This window comes from Convolutriloba macropyga, chromosome 3, assembly GCF_964194025.1.
Source record: "Convolutriloba macropyga chromosome 3, txConMacr16.3, whole genome shotgun sequence".
Taxonomy (NCBI): domain Eukaryota; kingdom Metazoa; phylum Xenacoelomorpha; order Acoela; family Convolutidae; genus Convolutriloba; species Convolutriloba macropyga.
In genome coordinates, this window is record NC_134470.1 from 31152790 (window position 1) to 31173476 (window position 20687).

At 36.0% G+C, this 20687-nt stretch overlaps 1 protein-coding gene across 1 annotated transcript in view; it reads left to right on the forward strand.

Annotated features, from left to right (window-relative positions):
* Nucleotides 1-223: 223 nt before the first annotated feature.
* The window catches only part of LOC142336996 (uncharacterized), a 46242-nt gene continuing 25778 nt past the window's right edge, over nt 224-20687 (forward strand). Inside the window, exons 1-3 of the mRNA XM_075386004.1 lie at nt 224-710; nt 1132-1571; nt 4949-5117. Coding sequence (XP_075242119.1) covers nt 1150-1571; nt 4949-5117 — 591 coding nt within the window. The 5' untranslated portion in view covers nt 224-710; nt 1132-1149. The remainder of the gene's footprint in view (nt 711-1131; nt 1572-4948; nt 5118-20687) is intronic.

Sequence of the window (20687 nt, forward strand, 5' to 3'; positions counted from 1 at the left end):
ACCAACGCCTCCGTCATTATCAAAGACGTGCCACATTTTCAAGTGATTAAAACTGCTCAAAATATAATGAATACACCAAAATTTACAACCTGCCCACGCTTTGATCTGCTTGATATATAACTTAGGTGCGGCTTTTATGCGGTTTGTTCATTTTGATCTGCTTTTTGATGGTCGTATCAAATTACTGAAGCTTGTCAAAACAAGTGATTAAACTCTTCTAAAACTCGCTTTGCTGATTCCAATTGTGCTCGAGCAAAATAAAATCTTGGTCAGTCTGAATCGACCTCTTATTACACATTGCTTAGCAGTTTTAATATTTATATCTATAACTAAAAAGCCTCTTGTAATCAACTATTTGCAGAACGTCTGGTATAGTCAACAGTGCAAAATGATATAACTGTTATGGCTTTTGTGTGATTTGGCATTTTGTTTCGCATCGGAAGCTTTTATTGTTTCTGTTTTCGAATGGTCGTATATATTCTGAGAAGAAATCCAGACATATAGAGGCCAATTCAGCTGCGTTCTTATTGTCTAATTGGTGAAAACGGATCCTACAGAAGTGGGAAATCGATATCACTTTAAATTAGACATCCTGGACCGTTTTTCTCGTCCTCAGTCTCTTGCATTTAAGCGGAGAAACCAGAACCTTGAGACTGGAAAAATTTATATATTTCGGAACAATTTCTCCTTTTCATCATCAGAACATTTAGGTTAGTTAATTTTTTCCTTTCCATGGTTGAAGACTCCTTTAGACTATTGAAACACAGAAAAAATTTATCTACAAGAAATTGAGAGCCTGCAATCCTATCGCAGTTAGCCCTGAAATATAAATGCAAACTTCGAAGACATTTTAGGGTAAATGGGATTCCAATAGGGTAACTTGAATCCCGCACACAAATAAGTTGGCATGCGAATGACAAAATAAAAAGTTATTCCATTCAGAGAAAGCACAATTTAGAATTATGGGTAGATATTTTTAATCGATCAAAGATGCCCAGAATTGTTATATTTATCTGGTGAGCAAATGGAATGTTTTGTAGCCAATAGATTTTGACTGAATTTCCTGTTGAAGACCAGTTTGGACGGGCAAAAAAATTTTAGCCCACAAAAAAGCCGTCCTTTTGTATTTAGCTTACTCTCTGATGCAATATGGCAGACACTTCGCAAAACGAACACAATGTGTCAAAATCCAAGTTGATAGAGAACAACCTAGGTTCGAATCCCGGCGATGGCAGCAACGGAGTCACGTCTCATACCAAAATGACAAACCAACAAGTCCCCGTCACTGCAACAAACACGAAACAGATGCAACAGTTCAGCAACAACCTCTGCAAACAGTCCAGATCCAGATTTGATTCAGAGTTTTTGAAAGCGTTGAGGAACAGCAAAAGTGCACCTCCTCACATGTCAGCTCAACTGATGACCTTGGGTGAACTCTCAGAGCTTGAAGGTCAAAAGAACAGACCAAAAACGTGTCTGGACAAAGACCGGTTGGCAAATATAAGTGGATCTGAGGACGGCGAGGGTGCTAGGAACTCAAAAGGTGCAATGGGTGGAAATGGAAAGCTCGAGTTAGTTGTTAATATTTTGTGGCATTTAAAAAAATAAAACCTTAAAAAAGTTCTTTAAGATGTGCAGCTATTTTTTACGAAAGTTTTAAACAAAAGATCAGTTCTCTTATTGTATCTATGCAACTTTGGTATCTGATATGCTGACAACAAAAATCTTCTAATAAAATTTGTTCCAGGAAAACAATGCCGTAAAAATTTAGTTTGACTTTTAGAAAACTTGTGGACAATTCTCTCTAACTGAACAATGGCTTCAACTTTTACTCTACTTTGTACTCAATAAGACAAAAACTAATATGAAAATTCCTTTTATAGTTTTGTCTTGCCTTCTAGTTTTGACAGTAATAGTGATTAACTTCTCTGAAAGTAAAACAAGACGTCTCGCGCGAGACTGTCCTTAGCATAAAATGTTCCAACATACTTCTCAATTACATTATTATAAAAAAATACATCATTTTACCAGATAAAAACCAATTGTGTTGTTGATTATTCTGTAAATTTAAACAGAATTTCATGGATATTTAAAACTCAAAAGAAGCACCAGTAGAAAGAATAAAGTTTGTGGTTAACGAAATACAAATGAAATCAAAAGTTTGTGGTTAACGAAAAACAAATGAAATCAAATGAAATCAAACAAGTGAAATCAAATGAAATCAAACAAGTGAAATCATATGAAATCAAATCAACAAAAAATAATGAAGTTACTCTTTTGCATGGTGATTTCTCGTTTCAACCAATTTCGAATCAATCTGAAAGCGTATGTTTATTGCTCCATCAAATATCAATTGGGAAGTGCGGAGAAATGTTAAAAAAATATTTTTTTTATTGTTATTGATTGTCATATTTAAATCTTTTCTTTGTGACGTTAAAAAAGTGTTCTTGCGATCAATTCAATTAGCAGTCAGATGGAACCTATTATTAACAGGAGAACATGGCCCGGAAATTGTTCTCAAGTAACTATGAAACACTGTTTTTACAATCCAAGAATTGGATTGTATTGGTGCTCTGTCTTTTTTTAATTTTTGTAAGATGTTTTCACACCTTTTTTCATTACTTTGAGCTTTCAAAACGGTATAAACAGGTACAGCTCAGCTGGCATCGAGTTTCACTAGAGGCCCTTAACCGCGTTTAGTTGTTCTTCAAGTACATAGAGTGGCCGTAGTTCAAGGTTAACAGGTCATTTTCGGATGTTTTTGAGCCCAAAATGTTCCAATTGTTTCGTCTTTTTTCGGATTTTTTGTTGGATCAGTCTGAAATTGAGGCTTGTAAAAGTTGGTAAAGGTCTTTTGCAAGACGTAATTACTTTTTATGGCCATTTTAAGAGCTATATGTATTGCTACATCAAACATAAACACGGTAATTTATTCTAATTTTTAAAATTTTTAAAAAGTTTTTTTGAATCTTTTTGTTGTTTCAGCTCTTAGTGTCACAATAATAGGTTATTTTAGAGTTTCTAGTTGTAATGGAATGGTTTTCAACTTCACGAATTTTACCAATTTTTTTGATAAAACTTGCAGTTTTTTCCAATTTTCTGACATTAATTGTCATTATTCAAGTTTTCCAGCTCCAGGGGTTAAGTAATCTCGTCTAGCATTTGCTAATAGTTTTGCTGCAAAATTTTTATTGGCCATGGCATAAGCCAAATTTTTCAAATTTTTGAAAATGGTTGTCAATTTTTAGGTTTCTCTAACCTGAACAGCCAAAACATTTTCCTTAGGTTTTGATAATAGGTTAGGTTACTGCATAGTTTCTAGTGATAATGGGGAATGTGTTTCGAGATTTTATTATTACAAATTTTAGCCATTTTCAAATTGTAATTTTTTATTTGATTTCCTGGAATTTTAGTCTTTTTCCTCAGTGGCCAGGGGTTTGCTGCTATTGAGTTTGCTAGTACGTTTTTGCAGAGTTTCTAGTGGCAACAGAATAGTTTTCGGTTTTTTTAGATTGCAAATATAAGTAATTTTTTAAATAATGCTTGCAATTAATTTTTTTTGATTGTTTTCAAATTTTTGATTGTTTTTGTCATTTTCTGAGTTTAACTATCTTTAGTGGCCAACGAAACCTTTTAAATGTTGCAGATGAATTACAAGACAGAACTCCACAGAGAAAAAAAGAATTTGAACATTTTTTCCAGACACATTTTCAAAAAAATATCTTTAAATTTTTTTTTCATTTGAAGCATTTTTCACATTTCTTTTTGAAGCGTTTGTAATTTTTTTCGAGATTATCTAGCTTTAGTGTCAAATTAACTTCTTTCGAGTCTTTTGCGTGAGTTAATGACTATATTGCATTGTGTCATAAATGGCCTTCAGGTTAAAAGCTTCAAGAGTTTTAGGAATAATTGTTTTTTTTTGTTTAGTTTGATTCTTTTATTTTCTCAACTTTTGAGATTTCGTCTTTTTGGCTGGGATTGTTCAATTGATCTGCTGGTCAGGTACATTAGGCTTGTTTTTCGTTCAATTCCTTGGATTGTATTTCAGGAGTTGTCCTGCTATGTTTTTTTCTAATTCATTTAATTAACTTCGCTGTTTCAACTGCTCTGCTATTTAAAATGAGACAACTGGAAAGCGCAATAATGCAAGTGAATCTAAGTCTCTCAAGTCAAAGAAATGAAAAGAGATAAAACTGCCATTTCTTCAAGTGGTTTTCCCCTAAAATATTCTATACTTTTACTTTTTTCATTGACCCTGAAATATCATTTCGGTAACTTTAATGTCACATCATATCCAATATCTGGCCAAAGGTCTGTTCATTCAATTTATTTTTCAAACGATCCATGGGATGAGGTTTTAGCTTAATTCACAACACTTAATTAAAGATCATGTTAGAGCTTTTAAATTAAAAAAGTTGTAATTATGTTCCAAAATTGCCTACGCTAGTGTACAAAATGGAAACCCTAATTTGGGCAAAAAGCAGTCTGTACAAATGGCCGTAGAAGCCAGCAAAGTATTAACAGCTTTTTTTTTTAGTTTTTTCGTTGTTCTCTCAAAAAAGTGGTTCTCATTGTTTCCGTAAACACCAGAAGTATCACATTTGTTCATTTGGATGCAGTTCCCGGCACGCAAACAACATAACATGACTCAAGAACATAAAAAATATTTTAGAGAGTTCAACGACAAAAAATAAGAAATTAATTTTTTCTTTTCTTTTCCTTTTGTAAATGTTTAGAGCCTACTATTCATTACTTAATCTCTTTCAATACTTGTTTTTATTCACTTTTTGCGTTTGAGGAAATTTTTATATTTCAAAAGATGTTTTTTAAATATAATGTATCAATAGCTTTATCACAACTAGTTTATTAAATTAATTTTATACCTCTCCGCTGCCATTCTTTTTTGCTTTGTTATCACTGACAATTCATCTTATAATTTTTGCTTCAGTACTCAAAATACGGATCCAAACCAAGCAGACGGTAGATCTGAAGATGACGAAGAAGAAGACCCCATTAAGAAGAAGTTCGATCCCTCTATTCGGTTCCCTCTGTCTGAAGAGTTTCCTTCTTTAACTGCTGAAGAGATCCAGGAAAAGTTGGAAAACACGTGGACACAAGTAAGATATGAAAATTCACAGGCTACAAAAGCATTCTACGAGTGGCTTTTTAAAAAGCGTTTTTTTTGTCAAAGGGATTTTATAACGGATAAATCAAATAAAAGCCAAAAACCTACATTTGCGCGGGTAAATTTACTGACAACCCGGACCAAACTCCAAATCAATATCAGTACCAGACAAGTAGTGTGAATAATAGTCTTATTTCGTTTTTCAGTACTGTACAACCCTAATTACCAGTCTTAAAAGTCTGAGAAGTCCTGTTCAAGACTTGCATAACACTTGCAAGTTGATTCCCAAGTCAAAACCAAATTTTCGCAACGTTTTCGATTTCGAGCCTATTTTTCACTCACTCTCCCGGGGTCCTTCAAAACTGTTACCAATTGATACCAAATATTCCCAAGGGAACTAGAGGAGCCCAGGGGGTCTTATTGGGTCATATTGTATTTCTAGGCCGTTTTCAGCCGTTTTGCGGCCGTTTCAGCCTTTTTTCCGCCCAAATTTCACAATAATTGACTAAAATTGAAGCATATCTCAGATCTTGAATTTATGTTTGGCATTGCTAGCAGAGAAAAAATTACAGGAAAAATATTTTGGTTATTTTTTGCTACGCTTGCGGGCCCATTTTGGTCAATTGGTCGGCTATTTTTCGCGTTTTCTGGACCTCTTGTCGACTATTTAGACTTCGATTGAGATTCTCCAAGCTAACGCTTGGATTCAGACTTGCCAAGTCTTGGCCAAGACTTGGATTTAGACTGCCAAGGGTAAAAAGTGACATGATCATAGCTCTGAATCATAATGAAATGAGAATTTCAGTAAGACTTGCGCAGTATGAAATTGTCTTGTCTTTATGTCCGGGAACTGTCTCAGATTTAAACAATAATGGAACACGCTGACAGTGTTTTAATGGCACAGAGATTAAGGAAAATTTAATTAATAATAGATTCCATAAAAGTTCATTCCAATAGGAATTGCTGTTACCGAAGGCCACTTGCAGATCAACACATACCAATATCATCAGTTTCAGAAAAAACCGAACTGAAAAAAACCCACTTAATTTTAGATAGAAACCCCCCACTTAATTTTTTTAAAGCCAATATCCTGTCTTTTAAAAAATTGGTTGCAGTACAAAGCCGAAACAATAAATCTAAATTGTTTAGTTGATGAGTTCTTTTTTGTTCTTGCTTGATCAAAATGGGGAGAGCAAAAAGAACCTACGAGAAAAGCGCATTGTATGCTTTGAAAAATCAAATTAACTGCTGATTTGTGGTTCACTAAACTGCTCAACTGTTCAGTTGATGGCCGTAGCTATAAAAAACAAGTGAATTGTCAATTGAACATTTTCATTGTGTAAAATTGCCAAATTTTAATTGGCCTAATTTCGATGAGTGATGACCGTCGTCTGCAATTAATATCCAAAAAATAGGTGTTTGCTGTGTTGGATATAAAATAAACAATTTATTGTTTATAAAGACGAGCGTAGACTTAATTTACAAATTTTCTCAGATTTCGTCCCCGGCCGAGAATTTCCCCCAAAAAATAACGGGGAAATGTGTAAAGAGTGTAAAATTAATATTTTATACCGTTAGTGCCCCGCCTAATAAGGGTGGACAAAGTATAATTTAAAAGTGTAAGTAACCCTAAGATTTAAAGGTGGAATAAGAGTGAATTAACTTATTTTTAGACTCTTTGGATTACGCCATAAAAACTAATTGTTACACTCTTTTGATAACACCATTAAAAAAATTGTTACACTCTTTTGATTACACCATTAAGACTTTTATGCACTCTTCTTTCTCTATTCTTTCACACTCTTTTTCTATCGTTTACACCATTAAATTAGACCTTAAAATTAAAATGGAAGTCAGCCCTTAATAAGCGGGGCACTAACGGTGTAAAAATATTATTTTTACAGTCTTTACACTCTTTTCCTCGTTTTTTTTTTTGAAAAATACAGGTTTTGAGAATTTCGTCGGATTCAAACTTAAGAAATTGTCGTTTTTGTCGGTTTCAATCGTACGAAAAGTCGATTTTTGATATAAATTAGCTGATATAGTGTCGGAAGTTTCTCAACTCAAGCTGAAAAACCGTTTTCCGAGGTTTTCCAGTATGATAAGTTTTTTTACCCTCCTCTGTTTTCATTTTTAATTTAGATGATAAAAAAAAGATAAATTTCAAAAAAGTGGACAAAGCAGTGTAATTGTAGTGTATTTCTAAGAGTGTAATTTCTTTAAAATTGTAGTGTATTTCTAAGAGTGTAATTTCTTTAAAATTAAACTCTTCCACTCTTTTCCCTACAAAAAATTCCACTAAAGAGTGTAATCATAAGTAATTTTTAGAGTGTAATAAGAGTGGAGTAAAGAGTGTATTCTTTTCCCCGCTATTTAAAAGCGGAAATGGCGTTACACCCTTATTCTTGCTTAATTACTGTGGAATCAACCTGAGCGTTGAAATAGTTTATTGAAAATATATGAAAGATTGTTGATTTTAGATAATTAATTTGAGTTAATGAAATAGTTACACTAACAAAAACGGGAAGAGAATTTCAATGAGTAAAATAGTTAGCGTAATCACTGACTAAATGAGTTTTTTTTATTTTCGGATGGCCTCTTCTTCTTTTAAAATTGCTTTCTCCCTAACTTTCTGACACCAAAATAAAAAAATTTCAAAATAACTATTTTCAAATTTTTCAAACTTTTGTTGGATTAATTTGTGGGCCGGAGGTTAACGGAACTCTTGATTAAGTACCAATTATCGACTAAAATAGGCAATTTTCTAAAGTTATTTTCTCCTAATTTTTGGGCTTAACAGAAAACTTTTTTGTGAAATAGGTCAATGCGGAAGGAAGAATTAAAGTAAGATATACTAGCCAATTGTTCAGACCCCTTTTTGTGGGGGAGGAACTATATGCTCAACGTTTTTTTTTAATAATTGAATTAATTTTCGCCAATCGATATATTCATCGTATGGAGTTGCGAGTTGTATGAATAAAAAACTTGTCAAGCGCAGAATTTCAATTTAAAAAGAATTCTTGAATTTTTCTTTTCCAAGTAATTTTCAAGGAATTGATCCAAAATTTTCAAAAAAAGTTGGCTTAGACAAATCATCAACTCTATATTTTTGAGACTATCAGTAAAAATTTTATCATATTTTTAGCACAAGTTGATCAAATTTTTAGCAGAGTTTACCACAAATATGAACAAAACAACGGAAATTAGGTTAAGGACCACAAAAATCTAAACCTCCGTTAACTGAAGTTGAAACTTTTGTGAACCTAAACCTAACTTCTTTTGCTTTGTTCATATTTTTGGTAAATTCTGTTAAAATTTGATCAATTTGTGCTAAAATTGTTAATGATAGTCTCAAAGAGAAAAAGTTGATGAGTTGTCTAAACCGACCTTTTATGCTAAAAGTTTGTGTTAATATTTTGAAAATTAATCTTTCATAATTTATTTTTTCGAATCCCTTATTTTTTGTTATCCGTTGAAATAGTACATTTAGTGACATGCCCTAATTGGCTTCCTAAGCAATAAAAAATTAATATGTTATGAGGTATGATTTTAAAAAACCAAGATTTGCCACTTCTACTCTTAATTCTGCCACCTTCTAGTGTAATTGCCACAATGAGGGTGGCTACATTCTTTTTCAAAAGAATTAAAGGGTGGTCTCAATTGGAGCTTTATCTTTTAAATAACTGTTTTTTGGCCTTGATACGACAAGTTTCCATGTCTTTCTTAATTTTATTTTCAGACATTTACCAATTTTTGAGGTTTTCTTGCGTTGTTTCGCCCCGTTTTATGAAAAGTCACTTATCGCATTATTGATGTTAGAAGAAAGCGTTAATGATATTAGAATTTAGTAATTTAGGTGAATAGATTATGGTTTTATAGACTTGGACACCGCTGCCTCGCAAAATCGAACCGACTTTTCTTTTTGATTTTTGTATTTGTTCGTTTAAAAACATGTGACGTTCTGGATAATGACAGGCGCAATTTTTTTTGAATTTCTAAATGAAGCTATTGAATTTATTCAGTTGATAGCTAATGGTTTTCATGTCGTTGAACTTAATTGTTTTTTAATTTTTCAGAAATGGTAGCAACATTAAAAGAAAAAGTGTCAATCTCGTCGTAAAAAAGGTAACGACGAAAATTAATTTTTCAGAAAAAAACTAAGACAAGGAGGCTCGGTAAAGTGCGATTGCGCATAAGGTTCCGACCCCGCTCTTTCACAACTCTGGCATAATTGTCTACCAAATGAGGAACAGATAGAGAACCACAAAAATTCAAGTATTTATCAAAAAAAATTGACGTGCGAACGAAAAGATTGCCTCCAGCGCAAATAATTCAATGGAGTAAGAAACGCTGCATTAGATAGATGAGATCAGCCATTACTAAGAAAGCAAACCACGACGAACAACAAAGTCAAACAACAATAACAACAAATTTTAATTACATCCAAAACTTTATGTCCAAGTTAAAAAAAAGACAGACTTATTAACAAAGTCAAAAATTGTCAGATAAAGCTGAAACCGAACAAAATAATTTGTACTTCAAAATAAAAGATGTGGATCAATCCATTATTAGGCTTCGTGACGTTAAGACAAAAAAGAAAAAAAACTGCAAAGTTTATAAATTCGCTTATTTTTTAAAAAAATCTATTAATTTCAATGTAATGAAAACCATTCGATATTAAATAAAAGTTATGCAAATGTTTTATGATCACAAACGCCTCCATAAGAGGCCATCAAGTCTTGTCATTATTCGTTTTTCATTTACAGAAAGAACAACAAATATAGACAACAAACAAAAATTCAATCAAAACTTTCGAGAAAACGCTGTCGATGCCGTAAGGCCATATTTTGCCCCTAGGAGAACGTCAAAATGAGCCTTTCTCTCATTAATGAGAATAGGTAAGAAGTAGACAAAAAAGAGAAAAAGGGCAAAAGAGTGCAGTAAATTAATATTTCCTTCATGCAGTATGTATATCTTAACATTGTTAACCATGTGAAATCGTCCGACGATTGTCTCTTATGTTTAAAGTTGACTGATACCACGCACTAATGTGCAGACTGACAAAAGGTCAATTGCAGTTCTGCCTTATCTTTCATTGAATAAAGTTGTGCGTTGAATATTCTCTTTTCGATTACAGCTTAGACCTTATTCTAATAGACCGAGCACCACATGGCGCAGTCAGCTGAAAAAGGAAAAACGATACTAGGTCTTGGTAGACCCATTCTGGGAAAAACCCAGCTCAAACCCACCAACACCATGGGAAAAGTGGAGAAGTCAATTGAAAATGGCCCTAGTCGCAAAGACAAATATAGAACTTGACGACCTCCTAAGAGAGGAACCAACAACAATCAGTTATACCCCAGAGCCAGTAGAAGAACAACCAGTACAAAATCCAACCTAGACGATGGAAAGAGAGAGGCTAACAAGATACAATGAGGCAGTAGCCAAATGGAAAAACGAGTGTAACCTATTTGACAGAATAGGGGTGCTGTGTGGCAATAAGCCATGGGACATCGCAGATAAGCGAGCAAAATCAATGATTTACCTAAACATTGGAATCGAAGGACGAAGAATGCATACAAGGAAATACCCCCATACTAACGTCGAGAACATCACAACACAGCAACTTTGGGAGGAACTAGAGCTGACGTTCATACGACAACGGAACGTCACATTCGACCGTTACCTATTGCTCACAAGACGACAACAGAAAGGGGAAACTATGGAACAGTTCCATTCAGCTCTAAGATCTCTAGCAGAATTTTGCCAACTCGGAACGTTGGAAGGCGACTTGTTACGAGACATCTTTACAACCAACACGATCGACCCCGAGATTCAGAAAGAACTTTTAAAGGTAACATTAGAACCAGAAAAGGCACTTGAATTAGCCATTAGCATCGAGTTAGGCGCACGAAGCCAATTAGCTATACAAGCCAAGAACACTACAGACCCCTCAATGGTATCAATAGTAGGACGATCGGAGCCAGTCCTAGCCATCTCTAGTTCGAGATACCGGGGAAATTACCGAGGCAATTTTAGCCAGCCCCGAGGCAATTACCAATCGCCCAGAGGCAATTCATACCAGTCAAACAGACAACAATTCCAGCAACATAACTGTCGTAACTGCGGACAACCTTGGACACAAGAACATCGAAGTAAGTGCCAGACAATTCGACAGACGTGCAGAAGATGCAATAAACCCAATCACTTAGCGGAAGTCTGCAGGTCCAATCTGAACAGATACACAAACAATCGTAATGTCAACGAAATAATAGAACCAGACGAAACACAGAACGAGGAACAAATAAATATGGTCTCATTAAACAACGAAATAGGAAGCATCAGAGAGAATTCGGAAGACGACTACATGGTCAACTTAATTTCCCCCACCGAAACATCACCCACACCCACAAAACTTCACATCAAGTTTGGGAACACCAAATACTGGGTAATGGTGGATTCAGGTAGCTCAAAAAGCTTAGTAACGGAAAGAATGGCGCATGAGATAGAGGACGGAGATAGAAACAGCTGGTGAAGTCGTAAGACGAATCCCACAAACTTGCGCAGCTTTACGAATACACCAATCCGAAATGTCGGCACACTATACTGTGACATAGAATGTAATGGTTGGAATGCCGGAAGAGCTGACCTCATCGTGGTACCCAACAACCACAGAGCGATCATAGGACGAGACTTATTTTAAGGGCTCGGAATACAGGTCAATCAACAACCCTCCCCAAGATCGGAAGGTAAGCAAATTGCACTGATACAAAACTTTGAAGGACAAAACTTAAAAACAGATTTATCTAAAAAATTTCCCAACCTAATAAAAAGGATAGGACGATCAAAAACCATACAGTTAAGTCAAAACTCAAAACAAACTTTACGCCCGTTCACCAAAGAGGACGGAGAATACCAATCCACCTACAATCACAGGTAGAAGAAGAATTCAAAAAATTACGAAAGAGTGGCAACATAATCAAACTGGACAAATGCAGTGACAAAAACTTTATTTCACCTATGGTAATAACAGTCAAACGAGACACAACAATAACACTTGCCATGGACTCCAAAGTCATAAAGAAAGCGATTCACAAAAACAAATACCAAATGCAAAATATGGACTGCCTGATGGACAATATCGCAAAGTCAATCTCGGAATCGTCGCACGAAAGCGAAGTACTTTTTTCCACCATCGACCTAAGATACGCATATAGTCAAATACCACTCGACGAGGCAACCGCAAAACATTGCAGTTTTAATATCATAGGCGGTCGAGCCACAGGAACATACAGATTCATAACAGGTTTCTATGGTTTAACAGATGTGCTCGCAGAATTCCAAAAACCAATAGATACCACACTAAGGGGCCTCAAAAACACATATAGTTTCCTGGACGACATAATAATTGTCACGGGCTGAGGAATAAAAAACCATAAAGAACAAGTATTCGAATGTCTAGAAAGACTTGACAAGGAAAATTTAAGAATAAACTTAGAAAAATGTCATTTCGCAAAAAATAAAGTAGAATGGCTAGGATTTGAAATCAATCAACATGGTATAAAACCATTAATCACCAAAACCGAAGCCATACAAAGCTTGAAGGCACCCAGCACATGTAAACAACTTAAATCTTTCCTATGTAGTGTACATCATCTATCAAATTTCGTTCCGAATTTAGCAACACAAAGCAGAATCTTTCGAGAATTACTGAAAAAAGATAATAAATACGTATGGACTACAAAACACCAAACAGCATTCGAAAATAAAAGAGCACATGAAAAAAACCGAAAACACGCACTTCGATCAATCGAGAAAAACACGAGTACGTACAGATGCATCACGATCCGGACTCGGAGCAGTGCTCGAGCAGGAATCGAACAACGGTTGGGAAACAATAGCATGCGCCTCGCGTTTTCTAAACAAAGCTGAAGAAAAATATAGCATTAACGAGCTCGAACTCTTAGTCATAGTTTGGTCACTCGAACATTTTAAGCATTTTTTGTATGGTCAATATTTCACTGTACAAACAGACCATCGAGCACTTCTATCCATACTTAAAGATAAATCAACAAAAGCACACCAAAGCAGATTAACCCGCTGGTGCGATCGGCTAATTCTATTCCACTTTAATATCAAACATATACCAGGATCAAAGATGGGCCTCACAGATTACATATCCAGAAACCCCCACGGCGCCGCAAAACCAATTAGTATGTACGATGAAGACTTTGTAATAGCACAAATAGATGCTATAGTTAAAACAATTAATGCAATTAGACAACACGGTAGATCAACAAAAATTTCCCATATTACCTAGTCGCACGACAGTTCCAAGACATCAAATACAACGACTGTAATTAAACGTCAAAGAGGCCGTCCGAGAAAATCACCGCGGGACGATTCCAAAATCAAAGTGCCTAGAGCACAAAATCATAAGACAAAAACAAAAGTAGTTCAAAACAGCATAATTACAGCCTACGGAGACAACAATTCAATCCCAATTTAGAAAACCGCGTGACAAGAAATGACGTAATTGAGAAAAAAGTCACACAACAAGCGATTGCAAAATCGCATTTGCCAAATAACTCGAATAACAACCAGTTGCTAACCCAAAAACAAAATTCTTCAGAAAGGCAAGCAGACCAAGATCAAACACAAAACATTCCCCCAAAGAGCCCAGGAAAATGTCCACTCTCATTCACCACCTACCTGAGCCCCAGCAAAGAAGACAACAACCCGCTGCCCCAGCAAGAAGAACCAACAACATCAAATACAACACTGGACAAAGCAATCAGAGACGTATTCAGCTCGACATTAAAAGCAGCTATGACAAACAGGACAGTGTTCTAAGAGAGATCCGAGATTGCATCATCCAGAACGATGAACGCCGATGCAAAGCAGTGAGCAAACAGATATACGCCCACTGGAACCAATTGAGCGTAAACGATGGCTGCATACTACTTGACAACCGCCTCACGATTCCCAATGCACTTAAAGAAGCAGTCATTGACGTTCTTCATGCCACCCATTCGGGCTCATGGGGAATGACAGAACTAGCGAATAGACTATGGTGGCCTTTCATTAACACAGATCTGATAAACAAGGCAAAAACATGCCGCCACTGCACTGAATTCGGTAAGAACCTTAAAAGTATAATACCAAAAACAAGATGGTCACCAATTAAACCATGCGTCCAACCAAACAAAGAAATCCAAATAGACTTTGGTGGACCAATAGTAGACGGTCAAGGAAGAGAAGTATACTTTCTCGCATGCATCGATCGATTTTCCAAATTCCCATCTCTTAAATTATACAATCACGCGAATGCAATAAACATAGAACACTTCCTAAATAAATATATGTCCATAAATGGGGTACCTAGATCTATACGAATGGACCAAGCTAGATGCCAAAAAGGTAATACAATTAGAGATTGTGCAACAGAAACAACTTAAGAATAATATTTGCACCTGCAAACGACCATAGATCGATAGGCCTCTTTGAAAGATTAATCCAAACGGTCAAACGAAGACTAGGATGCATCAAGCTAGACCCAAACCAACACCCGTTTAATATAAAACAGTCTTTAATACAAATCGCCCAAGAACTAAGAATATGTCGGAAAAAAGCAACCAATATATCACCATTCGAAGCGCATTTTGGGCGCCCCACCAATACTCCAATAACCAATTTAACTTCAAAACCTGATAGTAGAAATTTAAAATGGCCAAATGTACAACCTGATTATTTAGATGACAACATCATGGGAGCGGACGAGCTGATATCCGACGAACGGTGGGAACAAGAGTACCTCAACAGCGACGAGGAGGTGCGTACTTCAAAAGAAAGGATGCTCAGAGCAGCTAAAAATGACACCGGCGAGATCCCTCGAACATTCCGAATGACCCCCCAATCAAAGCTGGAACTGGTCGCCGAATCCAGCAAAGGCCTACAATTAGCATGGAAAACAATTGCTTCAACACGCATCAAGAAACAACTACAAGGCCTGTATGAAGCAATACCAGAAGGGGCAGCACTAGTCAAAACCTCCGGCTCAACACTAACGATTAAATACCCGGGAAAAGACGACACCGTTTTACACAAGTCTGAGGTAGCTAGATTCGGTACGCCCGCACAACCTCAAATTCCTCTTATTCAATTTGCGGCACGAAAGACGGTCATTAATCACCACGAAAAGCTACAGCGAACAATGAACGTCCACCAAAAAGAACAAATGACAAAATTGAAACGCACCACCGTAAAAAGCAACAAGACTCGCCTACCAACCCCAACCTGGCCAACCTCGCTAAAGTTCATCGGACAAAAGTTCCTCCAAAAATGAAATATGTACAGTCTCCTAAAAAAGTGGACGCGAAGAAAATACATAAAGACCAATACGCATCCTCGCAAGAAGAAGACGAAGACCATACCATTCCAGCCCACGAGGCATCGGCTGAAGCCAACCTAAAAGACGCAGACTATGAACCACAAGAGCCGATAGACATACACAAAATAAACCAAGGCAAAAAGCCACGACGAAGTAATAGACTCACAAAGAAGCCAACAAAATTTGGACAGATTGAGACTTTATCCACCGACGACGACACAGATGAAGCTCAAACCAGCATTCCAATCAAAGGCTCCAAAGGCATAGCAAACTTCCAACCTGGTTCAAGTGCGCAGGACGATTCCACACAAGGACAGGAAGATGAGCGTAGAAGTACCTCACCAGTATCAGGCCAAACACAAGAGCCTGCGGAGACTGAGCCGATTTCATCCCGGGCCGAAGAACAGGTGCTGGAGATATCGCTCCAATCACAAGATGCAAGAGAGATAGAGAGAGAGAGAGAGAGAGAGAGAGAGAGAGAGAGAACTAAGCCCTCATGAACTTTGACTTAGATGTCATTGCAATCGCATAACAAAATTTTAAAAAACTGTTATTTCTCCCGGGGGAAATGTGGTACATGAGCATTACCATTATAAACAATCTTATCCTACGTATGTTATGATGCAGTAAATTAATAGTTCCTTCATGCAGTATGTATATCTTAACATTGTTAACCATGTGCAATCGTCCGACGATTGTCTCTTATGTTTAAAGTTGACTGATACCACGCACTAATGTGCAGACTGACAAAAGGTCAATTGCAGTTCTGCCTTATCTTTCATTGAATAAAGTTGTGCGTTGAATATTCTCTTTTCGATTACAGCTTAGACCTTATTCTAATAGACCGAGCACCACATGGCGCAGTCAGCTAAAAAAGGAAAAACGATACTAGGTCTTGGTAGACCCATTCTGGGAAAAACCCAGCTCAAACCCACCAACACCATGGGAAAAGTGGAGAAGTCAATTGAAAATGGCCCTAGTCGCAAAGACAAATATAGAACTTGACGACCTCCTAAGAGAGGAACCAACAACAATCAGTTATACCCCAGAGCCAGTAGAAGAACAACCAGTACAAAATCCAACCTAGACGATGGAAAGAGAGAGGCTAACAAGATACAATGAGGCAGTAGCCAAATGGAAAAACGAGTGTAACCTATTTGACAGAATAGGGGTGCTGTGTGGCAATAAGCCATGGGACATCGCAGATAAGCGAGCAAAATCAATGATTTACCTAAACATTGGAATCGAAGGACGAAGAATGCATACAAGGAAATACCCCCATACTAACGTCGAGAACATCACAACACAGCAACTTTGGGAGGAACTAGAGCTGACGTTCATACGACAACGGAACGTCACATTCGACCGTTACCTATTGCTCACAAGACGACAACAGAAAGGGGAAACTATGGAACAGTTCCATTCAGCTCTAAGATCTCTAGCAGAATTTTGCCAACTCGGAACGTTGGAACGTCAAAATGAGCCTTTCTCTCATTAATGAGAATAGGTAAGAAGTAGACAAAAAAGAGAAAAAGGGCAAAAGAGTGCAGTAAATTAATATTTCCTTCATGCAGTATGTATATCTTAACATTGTTAACCATGTGCAATCGTCCGACGATTGTCTCTTATGTTTAAAGTTGACTGATACCACGCACTAATGTGCAGACTGACAAAAAGTCAATTGCAGTTCTGCCTTATCTTTCATTGAATAAAGTTGTGCGTTGAATATTCTCTTTCCGATTACAGCTTAGACCTTATTCTAATAGACCGAGCACCACAAAAATCATAAGCTACAAAATGAAATAATTAGATAGTTTTGTTCAATTGTCCAAAGCAGGCGCTTGGTACCTGTAACTAATCAGAATATGTCCTATATTACAGAAAGAACGTCAAATATGTTCAAAAATCAAAAAGAAATTTGTTGTTTTTTTTGAAAAACTTGAGTCGCAGCCAGTAAATTCATAACGAAATCTTTAAAAACATTAGTTGTTCTACACCTGCACCTTCCAATCAACAATAATTTATTATGTAACCTGTATTTAACAAGACTAGGTAAAAAACTGACATAAATGAAAAATGAGACGTGAAAAGATGTTTTTTTATTAATTTTCTGAAAACAATTGTTTTTAAAGTCATAAAAGCCATCAGCTATCCACTGAAATCAGAATATAGGCTCATTTATTCCTCCATAAAAATCATTGAGACCTGGAATTATCCGAGAATTGTCATACGACTAATAAATTAAAAAGGACTGTTAAAGCCAAATGTAAAAAATTCCATTTCGTTCTTCGAGAAAGGGGTGTCGAAGCCGTTGAAACCATAATCCATGCCTTTAAAAGCTTTTATGGGGCCAGTTGTGCCTTATTTTTAACCCCAATAATGTAATTTGCGAAATTTCAGTAATGTGATAATGTGAGAAAAGGAAAAAAAACGTGAATAATGTGCTGATGCCTAAAAATTAAAAAAAATCTAGTAGTATCAAAGCCAGAAAACCACAACTTACCACGTTAAACCACAAAAAGATATAATTTCAATTCAGTAGAAAAGGGAGAAAGAAGAAGCATTCTTTCTTTGATAGCACTAAGCTACAAGTAGTCCCATTAACAGAAAAATGGTGCTAAGTTCAATAAGCCATTGTTTATTTAAATATCAAACATTTTTAAAAGTCAAAACGGACATAATCTTTCAACAACAGATGCCAGATATTTTGATTTCGAACTGCTTAGGAAGCCAAATGGACCTATTTACAGTGAGCTTTGGTTTGAACTGTTCTTTCTTTAATTAACGTTTAAACGATTTTTTTAAAAATAAAAGATCGACTGATTAAAATCCGAATTATTTTTGGATTGTAACAGTCCAAGCTTAAATAAAAACTAGCCTTGCTGTGGCTGTTCGTTCAATAAATACACTCAATTGTTTCGAATGTTATATATCTAGACAGTTTGTTAGTTAAAAGATCAATAATAATTGCTGCGTTTTTGATATTCATAGAGTAAGGTTAGTAAAAACGGCAAAATTTGAATTCCAGACTACTCTCAAGGGAAGTGGAAGTAGGAATGGCTCTCTTAGTGGTCTACAGAGATTTTGTTTGGGTGTGTACTTCCGGCAAAGTTAATCAAAGTGGACTAAGGGTAGTTCGGGTAGTTTTTGATGAAAACGGCTGATTTTTTAAATATTTAGCCAAAATTTTAGCCAAAAATTTACGGAAAATGTGAATAAAAACAGAATTCGCTCTAAATTTCTCAAAAGTTTAAACCTCGATAATTCACTGTAAAAAACGAAAATCAAAAATTTCTGTTAAATTCCATATTCTACGCTGGACGAGCTTTCTAATGATACCAGTCTCAACTCTCTACGATGAATATATCGATCGGCCAAAATTGAAAATATGAATAAAAACAGAATTCAAGAGGGGTCGGAACAACCATCTTACTGCAAAGTCTTGCAAGTTCAACTACCTTTTGCAGGTATTGATAGACTGTGCAAGAATAATATCTGTTCGCTGACAGAGAAGTTGAGTCGTAACCATTTAAGGAAGCTTCGCAGTATTAGAAATCTTACACAGGCTGTTTCAAGTTAAGTGATTTGAGTTCAAATAGTGAGAGCCCTCTTATTTGTTTTTCTGAATAATGCAAACTCTCACCAAGCAAATGGTTGGAACAGCACCTAAGAATTCATAGTGTTGTATGAACTCGCATCACATTGTACTTGTATAAGAGAAGACAAAGTTGGCAAGTTATTGGGACAAATTCTTATCCTGGGAAGTAAAGCATGTTCCCAAGAGGCGGAGGTTAAACTTAACCTTACTCTCTTTTAAATGATCTAACAAGTCTTCATCTTCTTGAGTTTTAAATAGTGTGAATACTCAATGCAACTAAAACATTGTAAGATCTGTTTAAACAACCTGTAACGATAATTCAACAGAAGGCATGTTTAGCTGGGAAGTATGATTAGCCTCTGCAGCTAAGGTTTAACTAACAATGCAGAATCGAGCCAGGACTTCCACTGATCAATTGAATGGCTAGTACAATTATCATTTCAACATGGGAATTTTGTCATGATTCTGACAAGAGAAGCGAAAATTTAACGGTTAAGAAATCTTAATTAGAGCTTGTTAAAACACACCAATTTTGGTCAAGAAAATCAAGATCCTGCATGTCTTGGCATTATGTATCATAATTTGCTTACCTGGAAGAAATTAATATCTAGATAAAGGTAAATAAAACAACGCAAGGTAAATAATACAGCATAAAATCAGTTTAAGACCCGTAACGATAGCTCAACAGGTCTCTATCATAGTCCGCCTTTTGATCAACTACAGAAAGAGGCGGAGCAAAAAAAGTCTGAGCTGACTAGTGATCGGTCTGAGTGATATTTTATTGCTCCATGGAAAAAAATTAAAATCATAATTTGTCATGAGAGATTTTGCATTCAGAAAAACAGTTGATGACAAATTTGACGCCCTGAAAAGACGGAACCTCTTCAAAAGATGCCATTGAAATTCCAGACAAAGTCGAAAGAATTCAGTAAGTTGAATTTTAAATTAAAACTGCAACTGAAAAAATACAAACATTAGCTCGTATTGGTAGTACTTATAATGCGAAAATACACAGCGAAAATTTAGATTAGCTAAAAATATTTTACATGATTGACATGCGAATTGATTTTAGTTCCGAATCCCAGAGGTGAGTTTCTATTTTCATCAACAATTCATGAGAATCATATATGGTCTAAGTACAATCGAGTTCATTAGTTTGAGTTCGCTGGATGTTGGAATCAGGTTTCTATTGGTGGGAGAAATTGCTTCTGACATATGATTGATAGGTCAATAGGATAATGATAGCGCCAAGACTGAATTAGAATTGAGTTTAGTTTTGTGGCCATTATTTATTGACAAAGTTTTTCAGGTAAGTTCTCCGTTCGTTCTTTGAAACTTTATTAAAACTTCTAAGTTGATTGATGCTGGTTTGAAACCATCGCGTCCTCCCTCCTTTTTAAGCAAGTTTGTGAGTATAGGTTCTCCAAATCTGTCTGGTTGTTTTCTGTTTCTTGTTGATGATCGTGAAGGCTCTGATGGTTCGGGTCGTTGGTGTTCTGCAGATGATGTGGCTGGAGAAGCTTCATATTGATGTGAAGGTCCCACATCTGTGTTCTGAAGTTGTGGTTCTGATT